This window comes from Ambystoma mexicanum, chromosome 11, assembly GCF_040938575.1.
Source record: "Ambystoma mexicanum isolate Mex_15411 chromosome 11, UKY_AmexF1_1, whole genome shotgun sequence".
In the NCBI taxonomy this organism is placed as follows: domain Eukaryota; kingdom Metazoa; phylum Chordata; class Amphibia; order Caudata; family Ambystomatidae; genus Ambystoma; species Ambystoma mexicanum.
Genome location: NC_090934.1, coordinates 444,243,943 through 444,268,965, shown reverse-complemented (window position 1 = coordinate 444,268,965; position 25,023 = coordinate 444,243,943). Strand labels below are relative to the sequence as shown.

Below are 25,023 nucleotides of genomic sequence, written 5' to 3'. Positions count from 1 at the left end.
CTACATACTAACCAATTCACATATACCAGCACACTTAAGGTAGCTATTACCCACACCTTGTGGATTAGTACTATGGCCTCTGTAAACCCATACTTGGATGATCCGGCACTCTGGATACGCCACTTTGCTACCAGACCATCTCCTAATCAACCTTGTACTATTACTAATAGAACCCCTTAGACTTAATTCCAGAACTACCCCACTAAAACAGCGCCCATACTTGAAGCTATATGATAGCTCATCCTTATCTTGCAAAAACATCACAAACAATCACGCTCCTACCTCACCTTGCTCTCACTACCCTAGCATTTTAACTAGAAATTCCAGATTAGGAGCCCGATTGGGTACTAAAACCCCCCAACCACATGCCCACAAGAGCAACAAACACTTGCGTAGAGATAACAACCTAGCTAATCTGGCCACTGATTCAAATAGCAACCGAGACCCCATCCCTTTGCATAGCCTACCCCCACCTCCACAAAAAAAACCTGCAAAAGACACATTCATTAAAGCAGCCTTGGTGAATGCTCGGTCCCTCCCCGCCCATGCTCTGGACATCGCTGATTTCATAACTCAGGAAAAGCTTGATCTCCTTGCGGTCACGGAAACCTGGCTAAATGCAGCCTCTGGTCCATCTCTGGCCCTTGCTATACCTAATAACTATGCTATCATTAGACGTGATAGAAACACCAACCAGGTGAAGGGAGGCGGACTTGCCCTCATCTTCAGAAACACCTTTGACATTAGAGTCATTCAGGACGCTCAAATCCCCTCTGCTGAATCCTTGTCCATCAAACTTCCATTATCATCTAACCATACAGCAACAGTGCACCTTATCTACCGACCACCTGGACCTATTTCCACATTCATAGAGGATATTGTATCCCTTATATCCACGGACACTAAACCTAATTCACAAACCATCCTAATCAGGGACTTTAATCTTGGTTTTACCGACCCCAAGAATACTAATGCCCGTGATCTAGGCAACACCCTATCTGACTTAGGTCACACCCACATTATTCACAAGCCTACACATATTAAAGGAAGAACACTGGACTGGCTCACTAATATTAACTGCTCTATTGATCTCCCATCTAATGATCCTTGTATCTGGTCGGATCATCATAAAATAACCTTTTCCATCAAAGACAACACACCTCACACGGCTCCTATCATCGCTCCAGCCACCCGCACGAGAAACAAGAAAGACATTACACCGGATTAATCCTTCCACAATTACTCCCCCTTCTCAAGAACACTGCCACCTCTGACTCTTCAGTCTTAGTGGACATTTATAATCAGGCAATTCTTAAAGCGCTGAATACCATAGCCCCACTAAAACTGCGGAAATCTAAACCACAACACCACTTAAATACATGGTTCACACTGCATCTAAGAGAATTACGCAAAACTAAAAGAACTGCAGAAGCACATTGGAAAAAATGCCCTACAGCTACCAACACGAATGAGCTAACCATAGCATCCTCTAGCTACAAAGAAGCCATTTTACTCGCTAAAAAAGACACCTACAACAAAAGGATTATGCAAGCAGAATCCAACATAAAAGAACTCTTCAAGATCCTAAAAGAATTAGAATCACCTATTGCCCCTATTGACAAATGTGTCACAGATGCATTATGGTGCAGCAACATCCAGAAGGCACTATTAGATAAAATAGCTCGATTACAATCGAAAATCAATGCGAAAAAATGCTTGTTACTCTCTGACCCTGATTACAAACAACTCCCCCACAAGTCACCCACCTTTGAGTCAACTTGTAAGCCATTCAGCTTCTCACCCCTTTCTGTTTGGGAAGTAGAAAACATCATTAGGAAACTTAAACCCTCAAACTGCCAAGGCGACGCCTGGCCTGCCCCGATCATCAAAGCAGCAGCACATGACCTGGCACCCTTCATTACTAACCTTATCAATGCCTCCTTCAAAACCGGAGTAGTGCCTGATAATTTAAAAGACGCCTGGGTCATTCCACTACTTAAAAAAACAACTCTTGACCCTGCCAACCCATCTAACTATAGACCGATAATAACTGTACCCTTTTTACTAAAAATACTAGATAGAGCAGACTACCTGCAAATACAGGCTTATCTAGAATCAAACAATCTTTTGGGACTAAGGCAATCCGGCTTCCGACCCAGACATGGCACGGAAACTGCCTTGATAGACCTCACTACTCAGATCCAAATCTTAAAAGACAATTGTAAACTTGCACTCCTCTTACTACTTGATCTGTCAGCAGCTTTTGACTTGGTCAACCACCAAACGCTCTGCCACCATCTGCAATCACACTACTCAGATGCAGCCACTGCTTGGATCAGCTCCTTCCTGGCGAACAGAACTATGAGGGTCTTCTCTCCCACTGATTCTGCTGACCTTCACCGGTATCTTGTGGGGTACCGCAAGGCTTCTGTGTGTCTCCAATGCTCTATAATGTATTTACGAAGCCCCTCTTCGATATCCTTGACTATCTGGGTGTCACGTATACCAATTATGCGGACGACACCCAGATACTCATTCCCATATCTGGTGACTATGCAACCGACAGCATAACCCTTAATGAAATATACGCAGTAATACAAGCATGGATGGCTCATCACAGACTTTGTCTCAATGACGAAAAAAAAGAGCTGCTTATCCTTGGTGCTCACGCCAAACTAAAAAAAACTAAATACTGCTTTTAAATCTTTCACTATAGATGGCAACACTATTTCTGTCTCAAACAACACTAAAACCCTTGGTATCTACCTGGATGCCACCTTATCCCTCTCCAAACAAACTAATGCAGTAGCATCATCAGCCGCCTACACATGTAAACTTATCACTGCATGTAAGCCGTTCATCTCCACACCTAACTGCATTACACTTGCTAGGACGTTGGTTTTGTCCAAAGTAGACTATTGTAATGCCCTCTATTTAGGCACTAGTCACAAAAATATTAACAAACTACAAGTAATTCAAAATAATGCCATCAGGGCAGCCCTCAACATCCCTAAGAAGTCGCACATCTCTGAGACCAGACGCAATCTGCATTGGCTCCCAGTAGAGCACAGAATATCCCTCAAAACTCTTGCCCTTACACCGCAAAACCAGGGCCAACCTTGCACCATCCTACCTCGCCAACCAACTTACGCCACACACATCATTAAGACCACTTAGAGCAGCTCAAGCTAACAGCATGTCCATGCCGAGATTTAAACTCCATAACTCGGGAGGAGCTAGCTTCCCTGTACAAGCCTCAAAGTTATGGAACACACTCCCCACTCTCCTCAGGTCAGAACCCTCTTTCAACCTATTCAAACGTAACACTAAGCGCTGGCTTCATGACCTTGACACAATGACAGTCTAACTTCCTAGATCCTAATCTTGTTGCCTGCCTAATGTATGTTGTAAATAATATAATATACTATATTATATGCTATATTAGTATTTGCACCCTCCACTGCCTACCGCATGAAAATGACAACTTGTATGTATGTATCTGTAACACTAATGTCTGTATTTATCTGTAACCGTAACCTTGAAACCTTTGCCTCCTGCATGCTATTGTTTCTGTAACCTAGTTCTCTGTAACCAGATCTAAATCTACGTGCCCGTATGTCCCTGGGCCTGGCTGCGCTTTATAAATAATACAAATACTTTGGAAGTTCATCGTATTAAAAACATTTGAAAACTGGTTGATGACAATTGCTAAATGGTTCACTCCCAAGCTAAACCACCTGAAGAAAATATTTTGAAAACTATAGAAAATATGGCAAAAAACCAAACACCAACTTCAGAACTGCTACCAAATTGCAGCACACTTCAGCAAAATGATCTCACAAATCCAATAACATCTGGAAGCAAAGGACCAACATCTTTCGACCTAATCAGAGACATCACCACCAGCATCAACCATCCCATCGTAAACCACATTTGAAATGTTCTCCCTACAGGACCTATTCACTAGCATCAATGAAGGCATCCCAGCAGGAACTTTCTATGATATGTCCAGCCCAAATCTAGTCAAAACCATGACATATCATATGAAACTGACAACTGTGATCTTATCATTTCCTAATAACTCAGTCACTATCTCGTGCAACACTTTATTTCGACATCAACGTACATCAGACCACACCTCAAAAAGTTGACATCGGACCTATTAAATTACTTCCCCATCTTTAAAACTCTGTTCATCTGAAAAGTCCTGGAAAATGTCAAACACTGTCAATAGCAGGCTTTTATTCTGATGAACAACCTTTCCCTGAGGCACAGCATGGCCTTAGTACAATCAGGGGTACAGAATCAGGTCTATGTTTGATCTGCGACACACTAAAGAAAAACACGGATACAAAATCCAAAAGTACACTCATCCTTATGGACATTGTGGCAGTTTCTTTTCCATTATTAGCCACAAGATTCTTTTAAAAGATTGGGAGGCATCAGAATAAAATGAATAGATCTGCACAGGAAATCTTCTTTCCTCACCAGAAGAACTAAAACCTCCATTATAGCCCCCTAAAAATGCCTCTATGGTACCCATGGGGTCCACATTTTCAGTTTTTTCAAAATGTAAATAGAACCCCTACTGGAGGTCATTAGTATGGCTGGCTTCACCTGCTACAGCTATGCAGATGACACTCAAATAATCTACAAACTGAAGAAGAACCTTTCAACAAACACAACAGACCAAAAATCATGTCTTGCAAAAATGGACACATGGATGCAAACACACTAACACTCAAACCAACCAACAGAGTCACATGGAACTTCAATTATTCCAGGAATAGGAGACCTCAGAGGGGGGGTATCCAACCCAGAAACTATTTGCTATGGTTAGTGGACCAAGCATCATCCCTAACGCACATCTGTGCCCCGAGGTATGTAGTGAGTGGTTGGGATTGGCCCCCTTAGTCGTCCCCACTCACACACTCAGCGTCAGGCAGGGGACTTCATCACAATACACAGAAACCATGAATCGACATTCTACTGAGCTGCCAAATATACACAAATTTGTTTTCCTGCATTCATGGAAGGCCAGCAGCATTAGACGGTCATACAAACCCTATTAGCAGTGGACTGTTATTGAGAGGTTATGGACTTTGTGGCGTGACGATTACCAGTAGTCGTGGAATGCAGATTTAGAGCTACACTGGAAATGAACTGATACTTAGTTTTTCATTTTAAATTAAGGACACTGATAAATATGTCACCGAAAGGGGCAGACTCTGTGCTCGCTGTTAGGGAGATTTCTCACACAAGTGCTAAATTCCCTCTGCCTTAGAGCCCTCCAGCTGTTTTGCTACATATTTGGCATTTGAACTTTTCATTTTCAGTGTGTTGTACATTTTATGCTCATGTGCTATGGAGTCTAACCCACCCTATAGGCATCATCTTTTTACTGTGTGTCACACAGCACCTTCGGTGCAGTGACACAGGGTTGTCTTTTTCAGACTTCCCACTTTAAACTCCATTTTCTGGGACTGACTATTGTCTCCCAGAACATGCATGTAAAGTTGCCATTGACTTTACTGGTCTTTTTAAAGGTACAGACCCAGTACAATATATCTTTCAATAGAGTACTGGAGGGGTTAATAGTTATCCCCTTTTGTCTTATTTGCATGGAACATTATTATGTTCCCCTATCTCTAAGATTTGGCTGGTGGCAGTGGTATCTACCATTTTTATTCCACCGCGGACTATGAAAATAACCTTGGTACCGTTAGAGGCTATGGTGGTAGCCTCAAACTCTAACTCCCTGGACCCCATTTATTTTATTTTGGTTCCAGTCGGGTTTATTTGCCATTTCATTTTGAAAAGGTCTTTCCTGTGTTTTACTCTGTGCGCCAAACCAGGTTTTGTTCCTTTGTTCGCTGTCCTTTGGCGGGCTTCTGCACAGAAGCCCTCCTTAGGTGCCTGAGTGTCTGGTGGACAGGATGTGAGGGGGGGGTTTGAGGCCCCCTGCACAGGGTCTCCTCGGAGACTCAAGTCGCACTCTAGTTTGATTGGCTAGATGGCTGTCCTGCCAGGACAGCCAACCTTCTATGTGATTGACAGCCAGGCTGTGTGAATGGGGGATTTGGTGCATAACAAGCCAGTTTCTGGGACTGGAAGGCAGAGTCAGCACTGGATCGACAGAACAGAAGAGAAGCTGAAGGAAGACGACTGCTGCAACTACTGGACATCCCGGGGAAGCCCTGCTGCAGGTCTGAATCGCCCGAAACCTCAACGACAGAGAAGATCTGCAAGGAATCATCTTCCCTTGAGCTTGGTGGGACCAGTCAGCTCGCCACACACCAAACGCCGGCCTCCTTCTCCTGGTTGAATTTGCTGTGCATCGCTGCAGTGAAACGGAGAGACAGGAGGAACTGAACCGGTTTGGGTTTTAAGGAGCGCACCTTTTATTCGACGCTTTGCTCCACTGCTGGCTTCATCCATGGGCAGTGCAGGACCCTCCAGCCATCCTCCTTCTTGTCACCATGACTGAAACTTCAGGAACCATGAGCCTGCAGGAACTGCCAGGAACAACTGCCTCAGCTACAGCATTCTTCTTTTAAGGTACTGTTGAAACTTGGTCGTTATTTCCGTACGACCACAGTAAAAGTTCTTAAAATCTTTCGCCTCTCAGAAGGCTTGTCCTTCTCTTCTCCTTTCAATAACTTTTCCTCTGACCAACTTCGTTTTGAACTCTTGGCAAGATTTAACCGCAAACTACTTTGAACTGTGTGATCCTCTGCAAAGATTCAGAACCATTAACATTGGCCCAGGCCTATTGACTTGAATCCTAGTTATAGTAGCCTTTTCTAGTTTGCCGTGCCTATAACTTGTTGGTGCTGTTTTTGAATAACCTTGTCTTTCTTCTCCTTTTAAATTACTGGAGTGCCATTTTGCTCACACCTCCTTTTGAGCTTAACTTGTCCAGAATTGATTGGGTGTTGTTGTTTATTAAGACTGCGATTTTCTGCTGCTTTATGATAGTGAACTGTTTTATAACTGATGGTGTAAATAAATGTATACTCTTTTACTCAAAAACCTTGAATCAGTGTTTGTTTGAATCATAGTAATTGTTGTCCTTTGTGTAAACTCTTGTACTGCTCACTTTACTCTTAAGATGAGTCTGGCTGCTCATCCATCTCTACCACTTTACTGTGTAGTACCGGCTTGTACCAAAGGTGAAATTGTACTTGCACTTGTAGTCTTAATTGTGGGTGGGGTTCCCAAAGTTTACTGCATATGATTCTGCCTAACACTCGCCACTTCAATAATTGTGACTAGTCACAAAAGTAGTTTAAATGGTGTGTTTGTGTCAGTTTATGTAATTGAGGTTGTACAAGTTATGCATGTGTTGTTCAGTGCCTCTTTTTAATTTTATTTTTGTTAAAACCTGATTTTCAGCTGGCATCTTATGTTTTGAACGAGCCCTGAGCAAAAAGTGTCCCGAGCACCTCAAGGAGAACTTCAGACTGAATTTAAATTGTGATCCTCTTGCTGTCTGCTTGTTTATGGGTGTCTGTTAGTAACATGTACATTTGAAGGCCCAAATTAGCTCCTCACTCTGTGCCTACTGTTCCTACAACTTCACTAACTTCCACACCACAGAACACCAGAGTGCTGCTCAGAATTCTAAGGCATGGCATGGATGATTCCTGTTATGCAGCAGACTCTTTATTCTTACCCCCAAACCAGCAAGACATTTGACAAAAAAGAAGAAACTACCTTTACAGCATCCCTTGAATAGATCACTGTGTTGGCCCATCAGCCATTGCATCCACAATAAAAGATCCCATCCACCGTACTACTTCCTCTTTTCTTACTGTTCTATATGATAAAATTACCTGTGTTTTGCTCGCTTATAGTGCTACATCCCTGTTGTTCATTTTATGAGCATTTGCACTAGGCAATGCTTTCCGTCCGTCCTCTTTTCCCCTTACTCCCTCTATCTCTGTTTACCCCCTCTCAATAGCAGGAGCACTTTTTGGGCATCTTATAACTTGCCCCCCCCCTCCTGGGTGAATCCGCACCAAACTTTGCAAAAAGGCATGTGGCCCACTCGGATTGATTCTGTGAAGTTTGGTGAGGTTTCCTGCAAGGAGGGGGATGTTATAGTGGGGTTACAAAATGTGTGGTTTTACCATAGACGCAATGGAAACAAATTTTTGCTGAAACCTACAGCCCAAACTGATGGACAGATTTTCACCAAATTTGTGGTAGGGGCGGCGGCTTGGTCCCAAAAGCAGGCTTTTGTAAATTTGGTGTAAATCTGTTCAGTAGTTTTTTTTTAAACTCCCAAATGTAGGTGAAAAGAAAATGTGTGCTATCTGGGTTCAGTCCGCTCACTCACTTCCCTGTTTGGTACGCAGACAGCCCTGTGATTGGCCCGGGGGTGATGACATTGGATGTACCTATTGACTGGATGGGAGAGCGTGAGGTGCATCATATTTCCCAAAACGCTTGCCATTTTGGATCCGCGGACAGCCGGTGGAGAAAAAGTCTGGAAAACACATTTGGGGTTTTTTGGTGGTGGAAAAAGGGGTTGGGAAGGGCGGGGGAGTTGAGAAAAGATGATAAAGGGCTATATTTATAGGTGGAAAAAGGGTGTACAGTGTCTGCGGTAGTCTGCGGATAGCACCGTGAATGGACGGGTTGGGAAACAGAGTTATTTGGTGGGTGAAAGAGGGCTTGGAAAGAGTAGGGGAGTGGAATAAAGATGACAAGAGCTGTTTTTATAAGTGAACATAGCGTTTGCAGATACCGCCATGTCCACTGTCAATGTCGGTGTCTGCAGACATCACTTGAATTGGAAGGGGGTTCTGGGCAAATTTTGTTATTTCAACATGCATTGTATACATTTGCTATATGGTTTTATTATATTGTGGTGGTTGTGGCCAGATTCTGCCAAAGACCATATACACTATAGCAATATGTGTATAGTAATTATGGGTACTGTAGGGGGAGTATACAGTATTTGTAGCCCAGTGGAATAATTTAATTGAATTGTAAATAGTATTCATGATTAATAGTAATATGTGCATAGTAATTATGGGTACAGTAGGAGGAGTATACAGTATTTGGGGTACGGTAGATTCATATATTTGAAGTGTAAATAGTATTTATGATGTTAGTACAATTGAAAATTGAAGGTAGTGTTTATTGAATTTGTATATGTTTTAGTAAAGTTGAATCTGATTTTTTGAATGGTGTTGATATGGCAACTTTTGAAAATGAAAATATCAAGTTGGATGGTGCAAACAATTTTCGGAGTGATGGAGTGCATTTTTCTGATTTTGGGAATCAGATGTTTCTTTTAAATATTCAAAATGCAGTGAGAAAGTTTATGTGAAAAAGATGTACATATCATATGAAAACAAGGGTAAGTAGTACTAGGAAATAAAAATCATTAAACCAAAACAACAAATATTCAAAACTGAAAAAAATGAAGAAACCGTCTCTTTTAAGAGCCACCATTGTGCAATAAATTGCTTAAATGAATTGTAAACCTCCCCAAACCCCCCCCCCCAACAATTGGACTGTTAGTTCACAAAGGCTACGGTAGCCACATGCGGCATGAGCCACATCCGGGTCTCTTGAGGATGCCTGGCATGAAAATGGGACTGCAGCGACCGCAGACAGTCATGGTGTCCGTGGACATCAGGAGATCAGCCAATCAGGTTTCTTGGGTGTGGTGTACAGGAAGAGAAGGTGCCAGGAGTTTTGTTTGGTGAAAGCACTGAAGATGATGGCTATGGGTGTGGATTTGAGAAATCAGTGTCTGGATTTTGGGAGATTCTTTGATCCAGTCATTCAAGGTGTATGCTGAAAATCATGGTATCTGTGGAAGTATAGGATTGCAAGAAGTGGACGTTTTGAGTCATGCAGTTTGTAGGTTAAACTGGGCAAGCTTGCTGTCATTTTGTCAGAGTATGGCACATTTTAAATGTCCAGATATTACAGATGTGCACTGTGGAGGGAACAGTTTGTGGTATGTGACTGCAATGCATTTGCAGTTTGCCCTAAAGTATTTTTTCACAAGCCTAATGGAACTGTTTCCTGCTACAAATATAATTTTTTCTGATATAAATCATAGAGAAACATGGAGATGTACAAACGTTTTTAGTGTACAAATGGAAGAATCGCGGCGGTTTATGAATAAAGCTGTATCTGCTTTTTTGTATGCTGCAGGAATGCCATCTTTTGAGAATGACAATATAAGCTCTGATGGTGTGAATCTTTTTTGTAACAATGGAGGTCATTTCACAAATATCAGAAATTCTATTTTTCTTTACCGTGTTTGGAATGCATTAAAGCAGTTCCTGTAAAAGACATTCTGAAGCAGAGATGTTCAGTAATACTGTATATAAAAGCAAGAAAAGGAAAAACAAGGTGTTTGTTCACAAACCCCCCAATTATTATTTCTTTTTTTCAGAGCCAATACTAAAGACTAAGTGAATTTTAGTTAAAACCGCCCCCACCCCTTTGATTTGCCGCAGAGTCTGCGTACTACACAGTAGTCAGCAAACATTGGGGGTGTCAGTCAATCAGGGAAGGGTAGCAGGAGTTTTGGAACTTTCGAAAAATATTTTCAATTTTTTGGGGCTTTCAAACTTTTTTTTGCAAGGGATTGGTAAGGTGGGGCAGGAAGGGAGGGAAGGGCCACCAAACACAGAGATAGAGGGGCAGGTGGACAGAGCAAGATGTTGCGTGGGCCTTAGATCTAAGGTGGGGGCAGTGTTTCTTGAGCTCCATGACGGCAGAGCCGTGATTGGTCCAGGGGGAGATGTGATGTCAGTGGATATCGGACACATACGCTGCATGGTTGGTGAAAAGCGTTAGGTGCATTATATTTTCTGAAATGTTCGCCATGTTGGATTTGCAAACAGCAGCAGTGGTCTGCAGACATTGTGATAAAACATATGAAAAAAGACAATATTGTACTTGTGAAACTAATGAAACATCTCTGGGTATGTGAGGGGTGATGAGGATGCAAAGGGATATAGCCATGAAAAGTCAAAAATAGGGGGCTTTTCATTTCTTCGATGTCCATAAATATCCCCAATGTCCCGGGACATCCATGCATATTTCTTCTTAATAGGTTCGGTGAAAAGGAGTGTTTGGATGGCCTATAACTTTTTGCGGCACTCAATGAAATGGAATGAAATGCTGCAATATTATTTTAGACCCAATCCTGAATGGGTGTGTGATATGTGGTACTGTTTTGTCAAGAGTGGAAAATTTAGAGTGGGGGTCCGAACATATTTGAGAGGTTATAAATTTGGTGCTGCTTGAGGAATGTGCACAAAAGTTTGCAACACATTTTTAGACATAGGTGGTTATTACAACCCTGGAGGTAGCCATGCTGCTATTTGCAGCATGGCTTCCCCCATTCCGGGTACCGGGTCCGGGTTCCTGGAATGGGGAAATACTGGGCCATTCCGACCTTGGAGGGCCCGGTATTTCCCCATTCCAGGAACCCATCCCCATTCCCATTCGAGCCCCCATAGGGCTCAATGGGAATGAGGAGCATGCTAACAACGGGCCCGTTAATGATGGGCCCGTTGTTAGCATGCTGGTCTGCTCACGGGACTCGCTCAGGACGCCTGGGAAAACCAGGCGTCCTTAGCGGGTCCCGCGAGGAGACCTCGCAATGAGGCGGTAGGGTGTTAACAGGGCCGGCACCTCTACCGGCCCTGTTAACCCCCTACCGCCAGGGTCGTAATGACCCCCATAGATTTGCATGTTGGTGTAAAGTTTGGTGGAAGTTTCTGAAGAGGGAGCAAAATTAGAGAAGGGGGTCTGAACATTTTTAAATTGCTTATAAGTTTGTTGCTGTGTGATGAATCTGTAGAAAAGTTAGCAGAAAGAGTATAGACTCGTGCAAAGATGTGGTTAAGTTATTTGAATTTGCTTTGCATGTACATACATTTTGACACTTTGGGAAATATGAAACATGGATGAATTTGTAGTGTACCTGTGGAAGGAGCATTGGGAAGGACGCAAAAGCATGTCTTTTTAAAATGTGTGTGTTGAGGTTTATTTTTTGCAAGTGGTAAAATGTCAGTAAACAGCACAGTGATGCAGGTTTATTGCCTGGGTAATGGGACTAGCCCTCAGCAAGGAAAAATGTGTAATGTAATTTGTTTATTGGGGAATGTGGCATGGCTGAAGCCTATGCTCCATGGATTTTGTAGACTGGTCATGACTGAAAGTCATGAGCACTGGCAATTGGTAATATTATTAGGGTACATTGGAGACTGAGGCATGAATAATAGGGGTGGTTTGGTGCAACTGGGGTTATGGTTGCTTAACTTACCATAACTGGCGAATTTCTGGGGCTTTTCAGTTTTTCTTGTAACCATAACGTCCCTTGAACAATGTTATTTCACTGAATTTCATAGGTTTTTATTAGTGCAACTTAAACATAGCATCCCTTTAACAATTGTTTTTCACTGAATATTTATATATTATAGGGCAGCCATAGCCGCCCTATAGTTAAGGTGAGTCGGAGATGCATAGGAACCCCTCAAACATCTATTCTTAATAACCTTAGATTTGGGTATCATATTTGGCCGGAATTTAGAAAGTGAATAAAAGTCTGCAGGCGCTCCCGGACTGCAAAGTTTCGTAAATATTCATTACAAAATGAAAAAAGTTCTAAGCGGGCCAAACATTTTTTTTCTCAAAAGTGCATCCTACTTCCAATTCATTTTCCCATAGACAAAAAAAGGTCAATTACAGCCAACGCGCACAGCCTAAACCGCAAGATGGATTTGGACCAGGTCCAAAACAACTTGGGCACGAAGCGTTGACTTGCAATCATTTTGTGGTTTGGGGTTATTCCGTGCAGTGGTTATTTTAAAATTTGACAGAAAAAGAGGTGCCCCGTCCCCACAAAAACTATAGTTATATCTCCCATGGTGTATTGCAGGACCATGGTTTTCAGAATTTAAAAGACCGCCATCTTGTTTTTCTCTCAATGAGAGAGATATTTATGGCTGTAGCCGAGGTTACGGGAAAATAAAATGAAGAAACATACAAATATCATCAGGTTAGAGGTGGGATGGCCAGAGGGCTCTGAGTGAACTTTGGGAGTTGGAGGGGGCGTAGGGACTGAGATTGCAGCACAAAGCTTTCCGTAGCCTCGGCTATAGCCATGAATAGCCAACATCTTGATGCAAACTGCGTCACAGAAGCAGCGTGTGTTCTGGGGTGAAAGGGAGAGGGCATAGGAAGTGAGAAGGCCATCTGAGGAGTGGGGGGAGCTGGCACAGATGAAGGGGGCAATTGATGAGGGCCAGGTTGGGCAGGCAAGCATTTATTTTTCTGCCATTTTGACGATATTTGCGGCTATATTGGAGGCTACAAAAGACTACAGATAGCCACTGGTATGCATGGCTATATAGTTTGGGGTGTCAGTGTTATATATTTTCTTGAAAGTTCTTTTTTTAGGTATGATTTATTCGGGGGTGAAAAATCCCTGGCCTTGGCATGTATAGATGTACAATATAATGTATTTTAGGTTGTGTATTTTCAATTATGGTTTTATATTGTGTGGCTGTGGAATGTTAGCCTGCCTAGTTTATTTTTACATATATTTATTATTTTTCAGTTATTTCATATAAACACATGAGCATTGTTGTTCTGTACTGATTATTCAAGTTGTCTATTAGTATAAAAGTTAAAGTCAGTCTCCTTCTCTACTAACTTTTTGTAACCACGACTATGATAAAAGTCACTGAACTGTAGCCAGTATAATAAAAAATGTTTTCTTGTTATTATTTTTTGTATTTGTGTATTTATATTTGATAAGTAGTCCTTAAAAGGACTGTTTGGAGGAACACTGAGTGTACAACTTTAGCACATCAGGAGTACTGTTTTGATATCAAGGAACACTGAATGTCCTTCATCGGTTAGGTGTACTCTGTCATGCCTATAGAAATTGGCCATGTAGAACTGTATGTTGTTGTTCGGAATCCATAATTGTTTGTGGTCTCTCATGAATGCTGAAACTGCTTTATTAAAATTTCTCTGGGATTTCTCAATTTTACCATTCAATCTTGTGTGTTCCATCTCCATTGTTGCCTCTGAGTTAGATTGAAAATGATGAAGATGGTGTAAGATAATAGTTCCATTAGTTTTTCCATGTCGTGTTTCATCATTAAAGTAAGGGACACCCCTCGTACATTCCCCAAATCATTGCCTCCACAATTCATTATTATGACGTCCGGGTGCCTGTACTTCTCAGACTTAACAATTTTAGAAAACCATGGAACCAAAAGCCAACTGTCTCCAATCAGCCACACAGTTTTGAAAGCAGTCATTATATCTGCAGTACTTGTCTGTTTCCAGGAAAATGATTCCTTCTTTGAATTGCTAGTAGTTTGTATGAGTAGGGTATGTATGATGTGTGTGTGTGTGTTGTACTTTGTAATTGGTGGATGGTGCTATTGTTGGTATTTGTGGCTAACTAACAGCCGCCCAACGTGCGCATTGCTAGTCATGGGTAGAGCCCTCCCCCATTGCAGCCACGGCTATATTAGAACAAGTGACACATTGTGTGTTTGTGGATGTGTGGTAGTCGTGGCTATCCGCACATTGTGGGTGGGGAGGCATGTTAAAATCATAGATTGTTTTGGGGATTATAAGAGACTAGGGGAGTCGAGGAGGATTTTGAGGAGTGGAGTGGAGTGGGGCTGGTAGGCATGTTGGAGACAGTTTAGGGAGTTTGGTGTAGTGGAAATGCAATTTGAATTTGAGTTTTTTTCTGGATAGCCGCGGCTATCAACAGACGTCTAAGAGGGGCTCTTGTATAGCTGCGTCTATCAAAAGCATGTGTGTAGATGCGTCAATAGTACTCTGCGTTTCATTCATTGCAGCTAGAGCTGCAGGTATATTTAAAGCCACATCTATAAATATACATTTTCTGTGCAATATTTATACTTTTATGTGGAAGATACAGTACAGAGTTGTATTTGTATATGTTATTTCATGTGCTTGGTTAGTCACTTATTTGAAGATTTCAAGGCCAATTTAGTTTGATTTGAAAATGTACGTGTACCCGCAGCTACAAGTGAGCTTTGTAGCCCTGTTCAATATCCACGGCAATGCTTGATGCTGAGTAGGGTCTGTATGTGTTGTTTTTAATTGGGTAGTTTTAAATTAAAGTTGTTCAAGTGTACTTCATTGAGATAGGTTAAAGTGAACATGACAGCCATTTTATTAATTTTCTTATAATATAGGGCCTCATTACGACCCAGGCGGTAAGTTACCGCCTGGGCCATGACTTTACCACCATGGCGTAAACTGCGTTTACGCCATGGTGGTTGGCGGACTTACCGCCCCATTCCGAGTTTGGCGGGGCGGTAAGTCCCCAATCCCCATTTACCCTTCCCCATTCCCATTTTTGCCCCATAGGGCATAATGGGAGTGGGGAAGGCGTTAATTACGCCACCGTAAATTACGGTGGCGTAATTAACTCCATGGTCCCTTAGCGCCATGGATTTTAACACCTGCTAAAAGCAGGTGTTAAATCCGCCATGGCGCTAAGGGACCTCGTACTCAGGCGGTAAGGGTCGGCGCTGTTTACGGCGCCGTAAACCCCTTAACGCCTGAGTTGTAATGAGGCCCATAGTCTTCCATTTGTCGTTTTTTTTAATTTTGGAAAGTATGAAACTCCCCCTTTAGTCTACTTTTCTCATTTTCACTGCAGAACTCACACTGTGCAGTTCATGTTACCTGTGATAAAATATGATTGGCATTAATCAGTTGTTGATGATTGTTGTGTTGAAAGTTTGATTTGATAATATGTTCATGATGGGGCTCTGTGGTTTTCTTTATTTTTTACTATATGTGTTAACAATGAATTGCTGCTGCTGTATATGTAGAGAATGGTTGCTCCTCATCCAGCAACCTTAGCTCTCCACTTTTCAGATATGTATCTCCAGCATTTGGGCCAAGATGTTCTTGTTTGCCTTTAATTACTGTATCTATTCTATTGCAATGCCTATTGCTATGAAAATGTTGTAACCTGGTCTTCACAATTTCCTTGTGCTTAATCTACTGCAACTGTTATTCCAACCTTATTGTAACCTGGTCTTCATAAACCCTCGCTCTTCATCTACTGTACTGTATCTGTAACATATGTAAAAGGGTTAAACGGCCAGATACCGCAGGGTTAGGTTGCACTGTACAAATAATAAACTAAACTAAACGTACATTTTGACAGTTTTGAACAAATAAAACATGGGCGGATTTCCAGCAAAGTCATGTAAGGAGCATTGGCAAGGACCTTAAAGCATGATTATTTTTTGACAAGTGACATAATGTAGGTACAAAAAAAAAAATAGTGATATCTCTGTGTGATTGCGGTATAGCCTGTGGTCATGGACATTGGCCAGATTGTCTGGGTCATGGCATAAGGTCATGACCAGGACAGTCTGGATAATGGCCATGACCCACGAGGGACGACCAATGGGGTTAAAGTGGCAATGTGCACATGTTTGGAAAGTTTTTTTGAAATAGGGATAGGTTTGAAGGGGTAAAACAAATGGGCTTGTGGGTACAGGTTGAAGTGCTGCATGGGACTGCAGCATATATGTACGAGTGGGGGTCAGCAAGTACTGGAAAGCATGGTTAAGTATAAATAGTAAGTACACAACACAGTGATATAACTAGTGACTGGGCAATGAGCGTGGGTGTGAGCAAGGAGAAATGTGTACTGTAATTTGCTTATTGTGGCATGCGGCATGGCCGAAGTGGTAGGTTTGAATGGGGAAACATATTTAGTTTGTGGTCACAGCCTCAATTGGTCGACTAGATTACAAAAAACCAGTGCGACGAGCATTAGCAAGGACCTGCAGGCATGTTTTTGGAAATATGTTGTGTTTAATTTTTCCAAAGTGTAAGAATGTAAGTAGAAAAACTAGTGATATACATTTGGTGTCTGGGTAGTGGACCTGACCCTCGGCAAATGCAAATGTTTACTCTGATTTTCATATTGGGGAATGTGGCATGGCTGATTTGGAGACTTGCCATGGTTGCAAGCGATGAGCAGTGGCCATTGGTTAAATTATTATAGTACAGTGTACACTGTACTAGAATGCAGGGTAGGTGCAGAGAATAATAGGGGTTGTTTGGCTTGGCTGCGGTCATGGTGGAGCCTTATGGCATAGGCAATTGAATGGTGATTTCCATCCATGGCATGCACCTCTGATAACAACAGACATATTTATGTGTTGCAAAAAATGTTTCCTAAAGGAGGTTTACAGTTTTCTTATGTATGTGAAGAGTGGCCCATCTAATGGTCTGTTTTAAAGCGTGCAAATATTAATTATGATCAATTATGTGGTGCATGTTTCCTGAAATGATGTGGTTGATGCGTATTGGCAATTGCATGAGCACTACAAAAAATAAAATTCTTGGGGCTCAATGGGATTTTGTGAAGAGCGGGCAAAATTAGAGGGGGCCTCAACATTTTTAGATGGTTTATACTTACATGTGGTCTTATATATTTACTGTAGCTGTGAGCTGTGGTTGTGTACAATTAACCTCAACCTGTTAAAGGTGCTGCTAGCAAGAGTTTTCAAAGAGTGGTAGCACTGGCACACTCTATTTGAAGAGTCATTACAAATTCTAGAGAGGTTCAAACGGAGACTTCATTTTTTGTAACATTATCTTTTTAGAGATGTAATTTTTGTTATTTTATATTTTCATCACCAGTTGGACATTTCAATATGTCTAACATTGTGCAAGAAAACAGAAAGATGTAGCCCTTCTAATATTTCCTTTCTTATGTTTTGAGGCATTGTCTTTTTCATGTTGTCATTTGTATTGTTTTACATATTTCTTGCAACATGTCAGTTCACAAGAGTACCAGCAGTGATGCTATAATTTTGTTTCAGAATTCATTACTACTGAGGAAGAAGGCAACTCACATGAATAGTACTGCTGAGAGTTGCCACTTCCCACTTCTTTAAAGTAAAAAAACACTGTTCCATGAAAGTGGCAGAGGAGGAACTTTGCACATTCTGAAACAAAGCTCAACGCTGTGGGACTTCAAATATTCAGTCTCAAAGCATGGGGACATTAATCATGATAAGTAATTTGGTGTGAGTCTTCTTGAATGATGGGGATGATGCGTATCAGAAATTGTACAAGATAGTTTGGCCAATACTGGGCTGCAGTATTTTTTGATGCATATGTGGTCTTATAGCTTTAATGTAGCTGTGAGCTGTGGTTGTGTATAAACAACTTGCACCTATTAAAGGGGCTTCTAGCACCAGGTAGAGTTTTAAAACATTTGCAGCATTGGCACACTCTATGTGAAGGGTTATTAGAAATTCTAGAGAGGTGGCTTGATTATTTGTGGCATTGTCTTTTTAGAGTTGTCATTTTTGTTGTTTTATATTTTCGTCACAGTTGGACATTTGAATATGTGTAACATTGATCATGAACACACTAAGATGTGGCCCTTCTAATGTTTTGTCAGAAAACTTGGGAAAATCAATCATAATAAATGACGTGGGGAAAGTGGCCTGGGATGATGTGGATGATGTGTATTGTAAATTGCATGAGATGGTCTTTGCCCTACTAGAAGGTAGTCCTTTCTGGCTTATATGTGGTATAATATCTTTACTGTAGCTGTGACCAGTGGTTGTGGAGAATCAACTTTCCCCATTAAAGGTGCTACCAGTGATAGGCATGGTCTTCAAACACTGGCAGCACTGGAACGCTCTATTTGAAAAGTTATTAGAAATGCTAGAGAGGTTCAGAGAGGAGGCTTTTCATGAAGTGTTTACAGATGTGGTGCTCCTATCTGCAATAGTAGGACTTGGATGAGCGAGAGGTCTTCCTAGGATCTTTTCTTTCTGATGTCCTGCATCTGTTGGACATTTTCATCCACTTAATTCTTCGGTACTAATAGGGTATTTATCTAGTTGAAGACACACAAGCATTTCAGAACTGAGAAAAGAAAAATAAAAGATGTGGGAAGAAGTTTAGGAACATCAATTATAATAAAGCATTTGTTGCGAGTCTTTTAGGATGATGTGCATTGGAAATTGCATGAGATGGTCTGGACCATACTGGGCTGCAGTCTTTTTTGGCTTATATGTGGTCTGATATGTTTATTGTAGCTGTGAGTGGTGGTTGTGCATAATAAACTTCCACCCATTAAAGGTGATGCTAGGAACAGTCAGAGTTTTTAAACACTGGAAGCACTGGATCACCGTTCATACCGGGCCACCGCATTACGAGTTCTGCTTGTGGGTTCCTGATAGCCCGCCAGGTCCTACCTGGCGGCCTGTACGGCACTCGCAAGCAGAACTCGTGATTGCACCGGCACCATTATGAACGGTGCCAGTGCAACCATTCTCCCCAACCCCATTGTGCCCTATGGGGCAGAATGGGGATCGGGAACGCAGCATCACTGTCACCCGCTAATGGGCAATTACCCGCCCCTTCATCTCGTAATAGGCCAGTTATTGCCCAATCACGGGAGGCGGTGCTGGTAGCGAGCATGGTGATAGCCGCACCTGCCATACACGCATGGCTACTGCCATGCTCGTAATGAGGCCCATTGTCTTTTTAGAGTTGTAATTTTTGTTATTTTATATTTTCGTCACCAGCTGGACATTTGAATATGTCTAACATTGTGCAATAAAACACAAAGACATGACTCTTGTAATGTTCTGTCAGAAAGATGGGGAACATTAATTATGATAATTGATTTGTTGTGAATATCTTGGAATAATGTGGATGAAGTGTATTGGAAATTACATGAGATGGTTTAGACCATACTGGGCTGCAATGTTTTCTTTATATATATGTGCTTTTATATCTTTACTGCAGCGGTGAGTGGTGGATGTGCATAATCAAACTCCACCCATTAAAGGTGCTGCTAGCAACAGCTAGAGTTTTTAAACACTTTTAGCACTGGAGCACTCTATTTGAACAGTTATTAAAAATTGTAAAGAGGTTCATAGTGACAGCTTCATATTTTTTGGCATTGTCCAGCTATGTGTATGGACACTGCAATCACAAGTTAGGATCTATTGACGCAACCAAATCATGACATCTGTGCGTACAAAACTGTCCAATCTGCAGGTGCCGAAGTCTGTGGGTGCAAATAATCACTACAAAAAAAAGAAAAAATTACTTTTATCATTGCTTCTGCACTTGGTAATGAAAGGGTTTTTTAGTAACTGCAAGCACTTTTGGCACTTTATCCATAAAATGAATTGCTTTTACTCACTCTTCGCCTAATACTATCTTTCTTTGTTTTGTCACCTGGAGAACTCTATTTGAAGACTTAGTAGAAATCATAGAGAGGTAGCTTCATTTTTTTGTGACATTGGGCCTCTACGTGTGTGCCAGGTCTGGTAACAACAGTGCCAGTAAGCTACCGGCCACGTGTTTACCGGATTGGCACGGAATGGCACCTGCCCGCAGACTTTAACAGATGCACTGGCACTGTTGCACACAGTGCCGGTGCATCGATCCTCCCCATTCTCATTGGGAATGGGAAGTAACTTTTTCTGGCGCCTGGCTTCAGGGGCCGCCGGGGCTGTAAATCCCTAGTAATTCCCCATGGGCAGGCCCCGGAAAAAATTCACAACTCTGGTGCCAGCCTGCCTTTTTTACTGACACGGCTACCGCCTGAGTTGTAATAACCCCCATTGTCTTTTTAGAGTTGTAATTTGTGTTATTTTATATTTTTGTCACCAGTTGGACATTTGAATATGTCTAACATTGTGCAAGAAAACAATAAGATATAGCCCTCCTAATATTCCCTTTTTTATGTTTTGAGGCATTGTCATTTTCATGGTTTTACATATTGCTTCCTAGTTGGACATTTTCAACATGTCCAACCACAAGAGTACCAGCAGTGATGACATTATCATTTGGGTTCTGAATACATCGCCACCGAGGAAGAAGGCAACTGGGATGAAAATCACTGTTGACAGTTGTTTCTTCTTTAAATTTAAACAACACTGTTCTGGAAAAGAGGAAGTACTTTGCACATTCTGCAGCAAAACTCTACGCTTTGGGCCTTCCAATGTTCCGTCTGAAAGCCTGGGAAGATCTATTATAATTAATCATGTAGTGTGACTATCGCAAAGCGCACAAACATTATTCAAGAAAAATGCATGTGTTCCATTCTTTGTGTAGACGGACATCAGCACCACTTGCAGGACCTCCATTCACCAGGGCAACAAGATAACAAACTGCAAATGAAGCTTCAACGTCAGCAATGGCGTCAACTGCACAGACTCCTGTTTTACCAATTCCCAATCTTTCCATGATGCAAGTCATGTGTAGATGATGGGCTTCATTACGAGCCAGGCGGTAACCCTACCATTGCTACCGGCGGGTTGCCACCAGTCTCGTAATAATTTTCTTGCGCCTGACTTCCTGGTGCCTCTGGTTCATTACGAGTCCAGTGGACAGGAAGTCAGGCGCTGGTAAAAATGTAAGTTGCCATTCCCATAGAGTCCCATAGGAGTCATGGAAGGGGACTCGGTAGAGCCGGCACCATTACCAATCATGCTGGCACTTCTGTCACCAGTCTGCCTATTGTGGCCGCTGCACCCAGCAAGGTCAGACCTGTCAGGCACAGAGGGTCCGGCAGGCAGACTTGTAGTTTGCCAGTCCAGAATCAAGGGTGCCGGTGAACTTACCGGCACCCTTGTTTCCATACCAGGAAACTTGTAATGAAGCCCAATGTCTTGAATGTGTAGTCAAGAGAGGTGCTATATTTGTGGAATGGTAGGAGTTAATCACTGAAGATCTGATTACCTGTAATTCTAATTCCTTGTTTTAAGTTGTAGTTTCCCTCTTTTTTCTAAAAATAAAATAAAAACAATATATATATGTTGCTTTTTATTTTAATTCCCTTTGTTAGATGTTTCATTCTTATGTGTTTTCATCCCCTATTTCATCTCCCTCTTTCCGTCCCCTGAAATGGCCCTTTTAAGGGTTGGCTTTTAAGTTACAAAAATAGATAAAATTGAACACAGCCTGCAAAAAGTATATTGTTATATTTCTGCTGTTACACTGTTAACAGGGGCATTATATTAGCTGCAGATAAAAACACTCTAGTCGTTGCTCATGTTAGGTTTGCACGTAAAATCCTGCAATGCATTGGTTGATGCTGTAGCTGCAGCTGCAAATAATAATATTTTAAAAATGTGCAACTTTGTGCATGGAATAACAAAACCCTTAAAATTGAAGGAAAAGAGATATATACTAAATATATATATATATATTCAAGGAAACAACTCTAGTTGCAGGGACGTTAAGCTGTGCATGTAATACAACAAAACCTCTGAAATTCAGCTAAAGCCACCTTAACTTTGCACCCCTGTTGCACAGTCTGTAATCACAATGATGACATCACAGATCACATCAGTGATGCCATCAGTAATCACATGTTGTATGAGAACAGACTATGCAACAGGGGCGCAAACTTAAAGTGGCTTTAGCTGAATTTCACGGGTGTTGTTGCATTACATGCTCACCTTAATGTCCCTGCAACTAGAGTTTTTTTCCTTGAATATATATATTTCGTATATATCTCTCTCTCTCTACCCTTTCTCTCTATTTTGTCATCGGCAATGCTTTTTTTCCACAGTCTCCCTCTAACTCACTCTTCCACCTGTTCTTTCTTGTTTTGGGTAATTTATAATTTAATGAAGAAGTGTAAAGAGCAAATACAACAAAAGACCCGTTATAGCTACTAAGGGGCAACACCCTCTGATAATTCTTTAAATCCTATGCATGGCACCACCAGAGGGCACTGTTCGAATGTATGCATGGCCCATAGAGAAGGGACAAATGAGCTGAACCTCTAGACTGTCACTACTGCACAGGGCTCCAATGAGTGTGTTGTTTCCCTTCCAGTAGCTGCCAATGGGCCATTGGTCATAGTGTAGAATAGCAGTAAACCCTCTTCATGGCACTTAAGACATGCTACTCTGAGGTTACCTTCATTGCACTTGGCGATGATGCTGAACACGTCGGCGTCTGACTGCTGCCCTGAGGGGAAATTAGAAAGATGGCAATCAGATAAAGGTTTACATATCAACGCTGTAGAATGGGTGAGTGGGTGGGAACAGAATTGGGATAGGGAGGAAAAATTAGCATGAAGACAAAGGGGGACATTCCGAGGTGGACGGTAAGGGGGTGCTGGTAACCCCTTACTGCCCTATTCTGAGGTTCCCTAGCGGGACCCGCTGAGGACGTCTGGTCAGACCAGACGTCCTCAGCGGGTCCCGTTAGGGGACCAGGGTGCAAATAACGGACCCACTATTTGCGGGCCCGGTATTATCGCCTTCCCCATTCCCATTGAGCCCTATGGGGGCTTGAATGGGAATGGGGAATGGTATTCGCCATGGGGACTTAACGGGGCTGCATAGGTCAGAATGTCCCGGTAAGTCCCCATTCCACCTACCCAGACCCGAGTTTGGAGGCAGCCATGGTACTAATAGCACCATGGCTGCCTCCAAACTAGGAATGACCCCCAAAGACTCTCAAAAATCCTTATCTACATTAAGCAACCAAATGGCTAGCAATAATAACAATTTAATTTATGGAATATGCAAACATTGAAGAAAATGAAGAATCAAAATTTATATTCATGAAGAATTAAAATTGCACACGTCATCTAGAAAGCACCTCGTAAACAATAATTGGTCATCATTTGTCAAAGGGCCTCATTACACGGTAGGCGGTGGACCAAGGTGCTATCAGCACCTTGGTCCATGCCGGTAAAATACGGGCACCGCCTTGGAGGAAAGGGGAATTACCGCCCTATTCCAAGGTTGGCGGAGCGGTAATTCCCCCTTCCCCCATTGCCCTTCCCCATTCCCATTTTTGCCCTATAGGGCTCTATGGGAATGGGGAAGGTGCTAATTGCGGGTTGGTTTTTAACGCCTGATAAACAGGAAGGTAATTCCACTGAACGGTATTGGATCAGCAGCCCTTTTGCTCGTCACAATGCAGGCCTCCATAGATACTGCTCTAATGTTTCAAGCCAAACATAATTGGATCCACTCAACCCCTACACCCCATATAGTTTAATTGAGCCTATCTTTTCTTTACAGGCAGGGCCATCTTAAGCACTTTTGGGGCCCTGGGCACGGACATCTTTGGGGCCCCCCTCCACCAAACCAAAGGATTTAAGGGATCAAGAATACTGGTTGCACCCCCATCACCATACCCATCACGCTCACAACCTACAGGTTGATATGCTGTCTTGCAGCCTAATAAGCACATTTGCTGCCTTTAAGTCCCCTTGCCCTCTTCATTTTTGCTCTAATCAGAATGATAAACAAGTAGCATTTGAAGACCAACATTAGCAGTCTGCAAAGGGATTACTGTTCCAGTACATACAGGATACTTTTTATCAATAATATCCAGGAAGGTAGACGTAGTATTAATGCAGGGCCGTAGGTAAAAGGTACATGTAACCGATAATAGACCGAGAACTCACATTAGCTGTGTCACAGAATCCAAAAGTGGTCATGCATGGATAGAGACCACCAATTGGAAGGAAGGAGAACGCTAGTGGAGGCAGATTAGAACCTACCAGGAAGGTGTCTTTTGCCAGACATATTGAGATTAGAAGTGGGATATGGTTTCAAATAGTGTTGCCATTAGATTTCAAAGGAACAAATGCCTGAGGTGTGGATATAAATATGCTGACTATTAACACAGTGAAACCATGAATAAGGCTTTTATGACGATCATACCATGAAAAGGAAATCAGTCGGGCTGACTTGAAAGGTTTAAGGACTGGCAATATTGAGAGGTTCAGCAATACAACATTAAAAGAGATGACCATGATTAAAGGGTGATGTGGTGAAGCTGGGATATGTGGCAACTCGACAATTTCTGCATTTGAACACTTTTTTTATAGTTCCTACTAAGAAATAAACAAAAACAGACTTGGAAAGTACACAAATCACATTACCAAACATGACAATTTTTAAACAAAACATTATAGAATGGTGTTATGCAAAATGGGAATGA

General features: G+C 42.0%; 1 protein-coding gene across 2 annotated transcripts in view; it reads right to left on the bottom strand.

Moving 5' to 3' along the window:
- Positions 1–25,023, bottom strand: part of LOC138503492 (hatching enzyme 1.2-like) — a 650,573-nt gene that overhangs the window by 369,853 nt on the left and 255,697 nt on the right. For both annotated transcript variants that reach the window (XM_069623268.1, XM_069623269.1), the window contains exon 3: positions 22,978–23,028. In XM_069623268.1, coding sequence (XP_069479369.1) covers positions 22,978–23,028 — 51 coding nt within the window. The remainder of the gene's footprint in view (positions 1–22,977; positions 23,029–25,023) is intronic.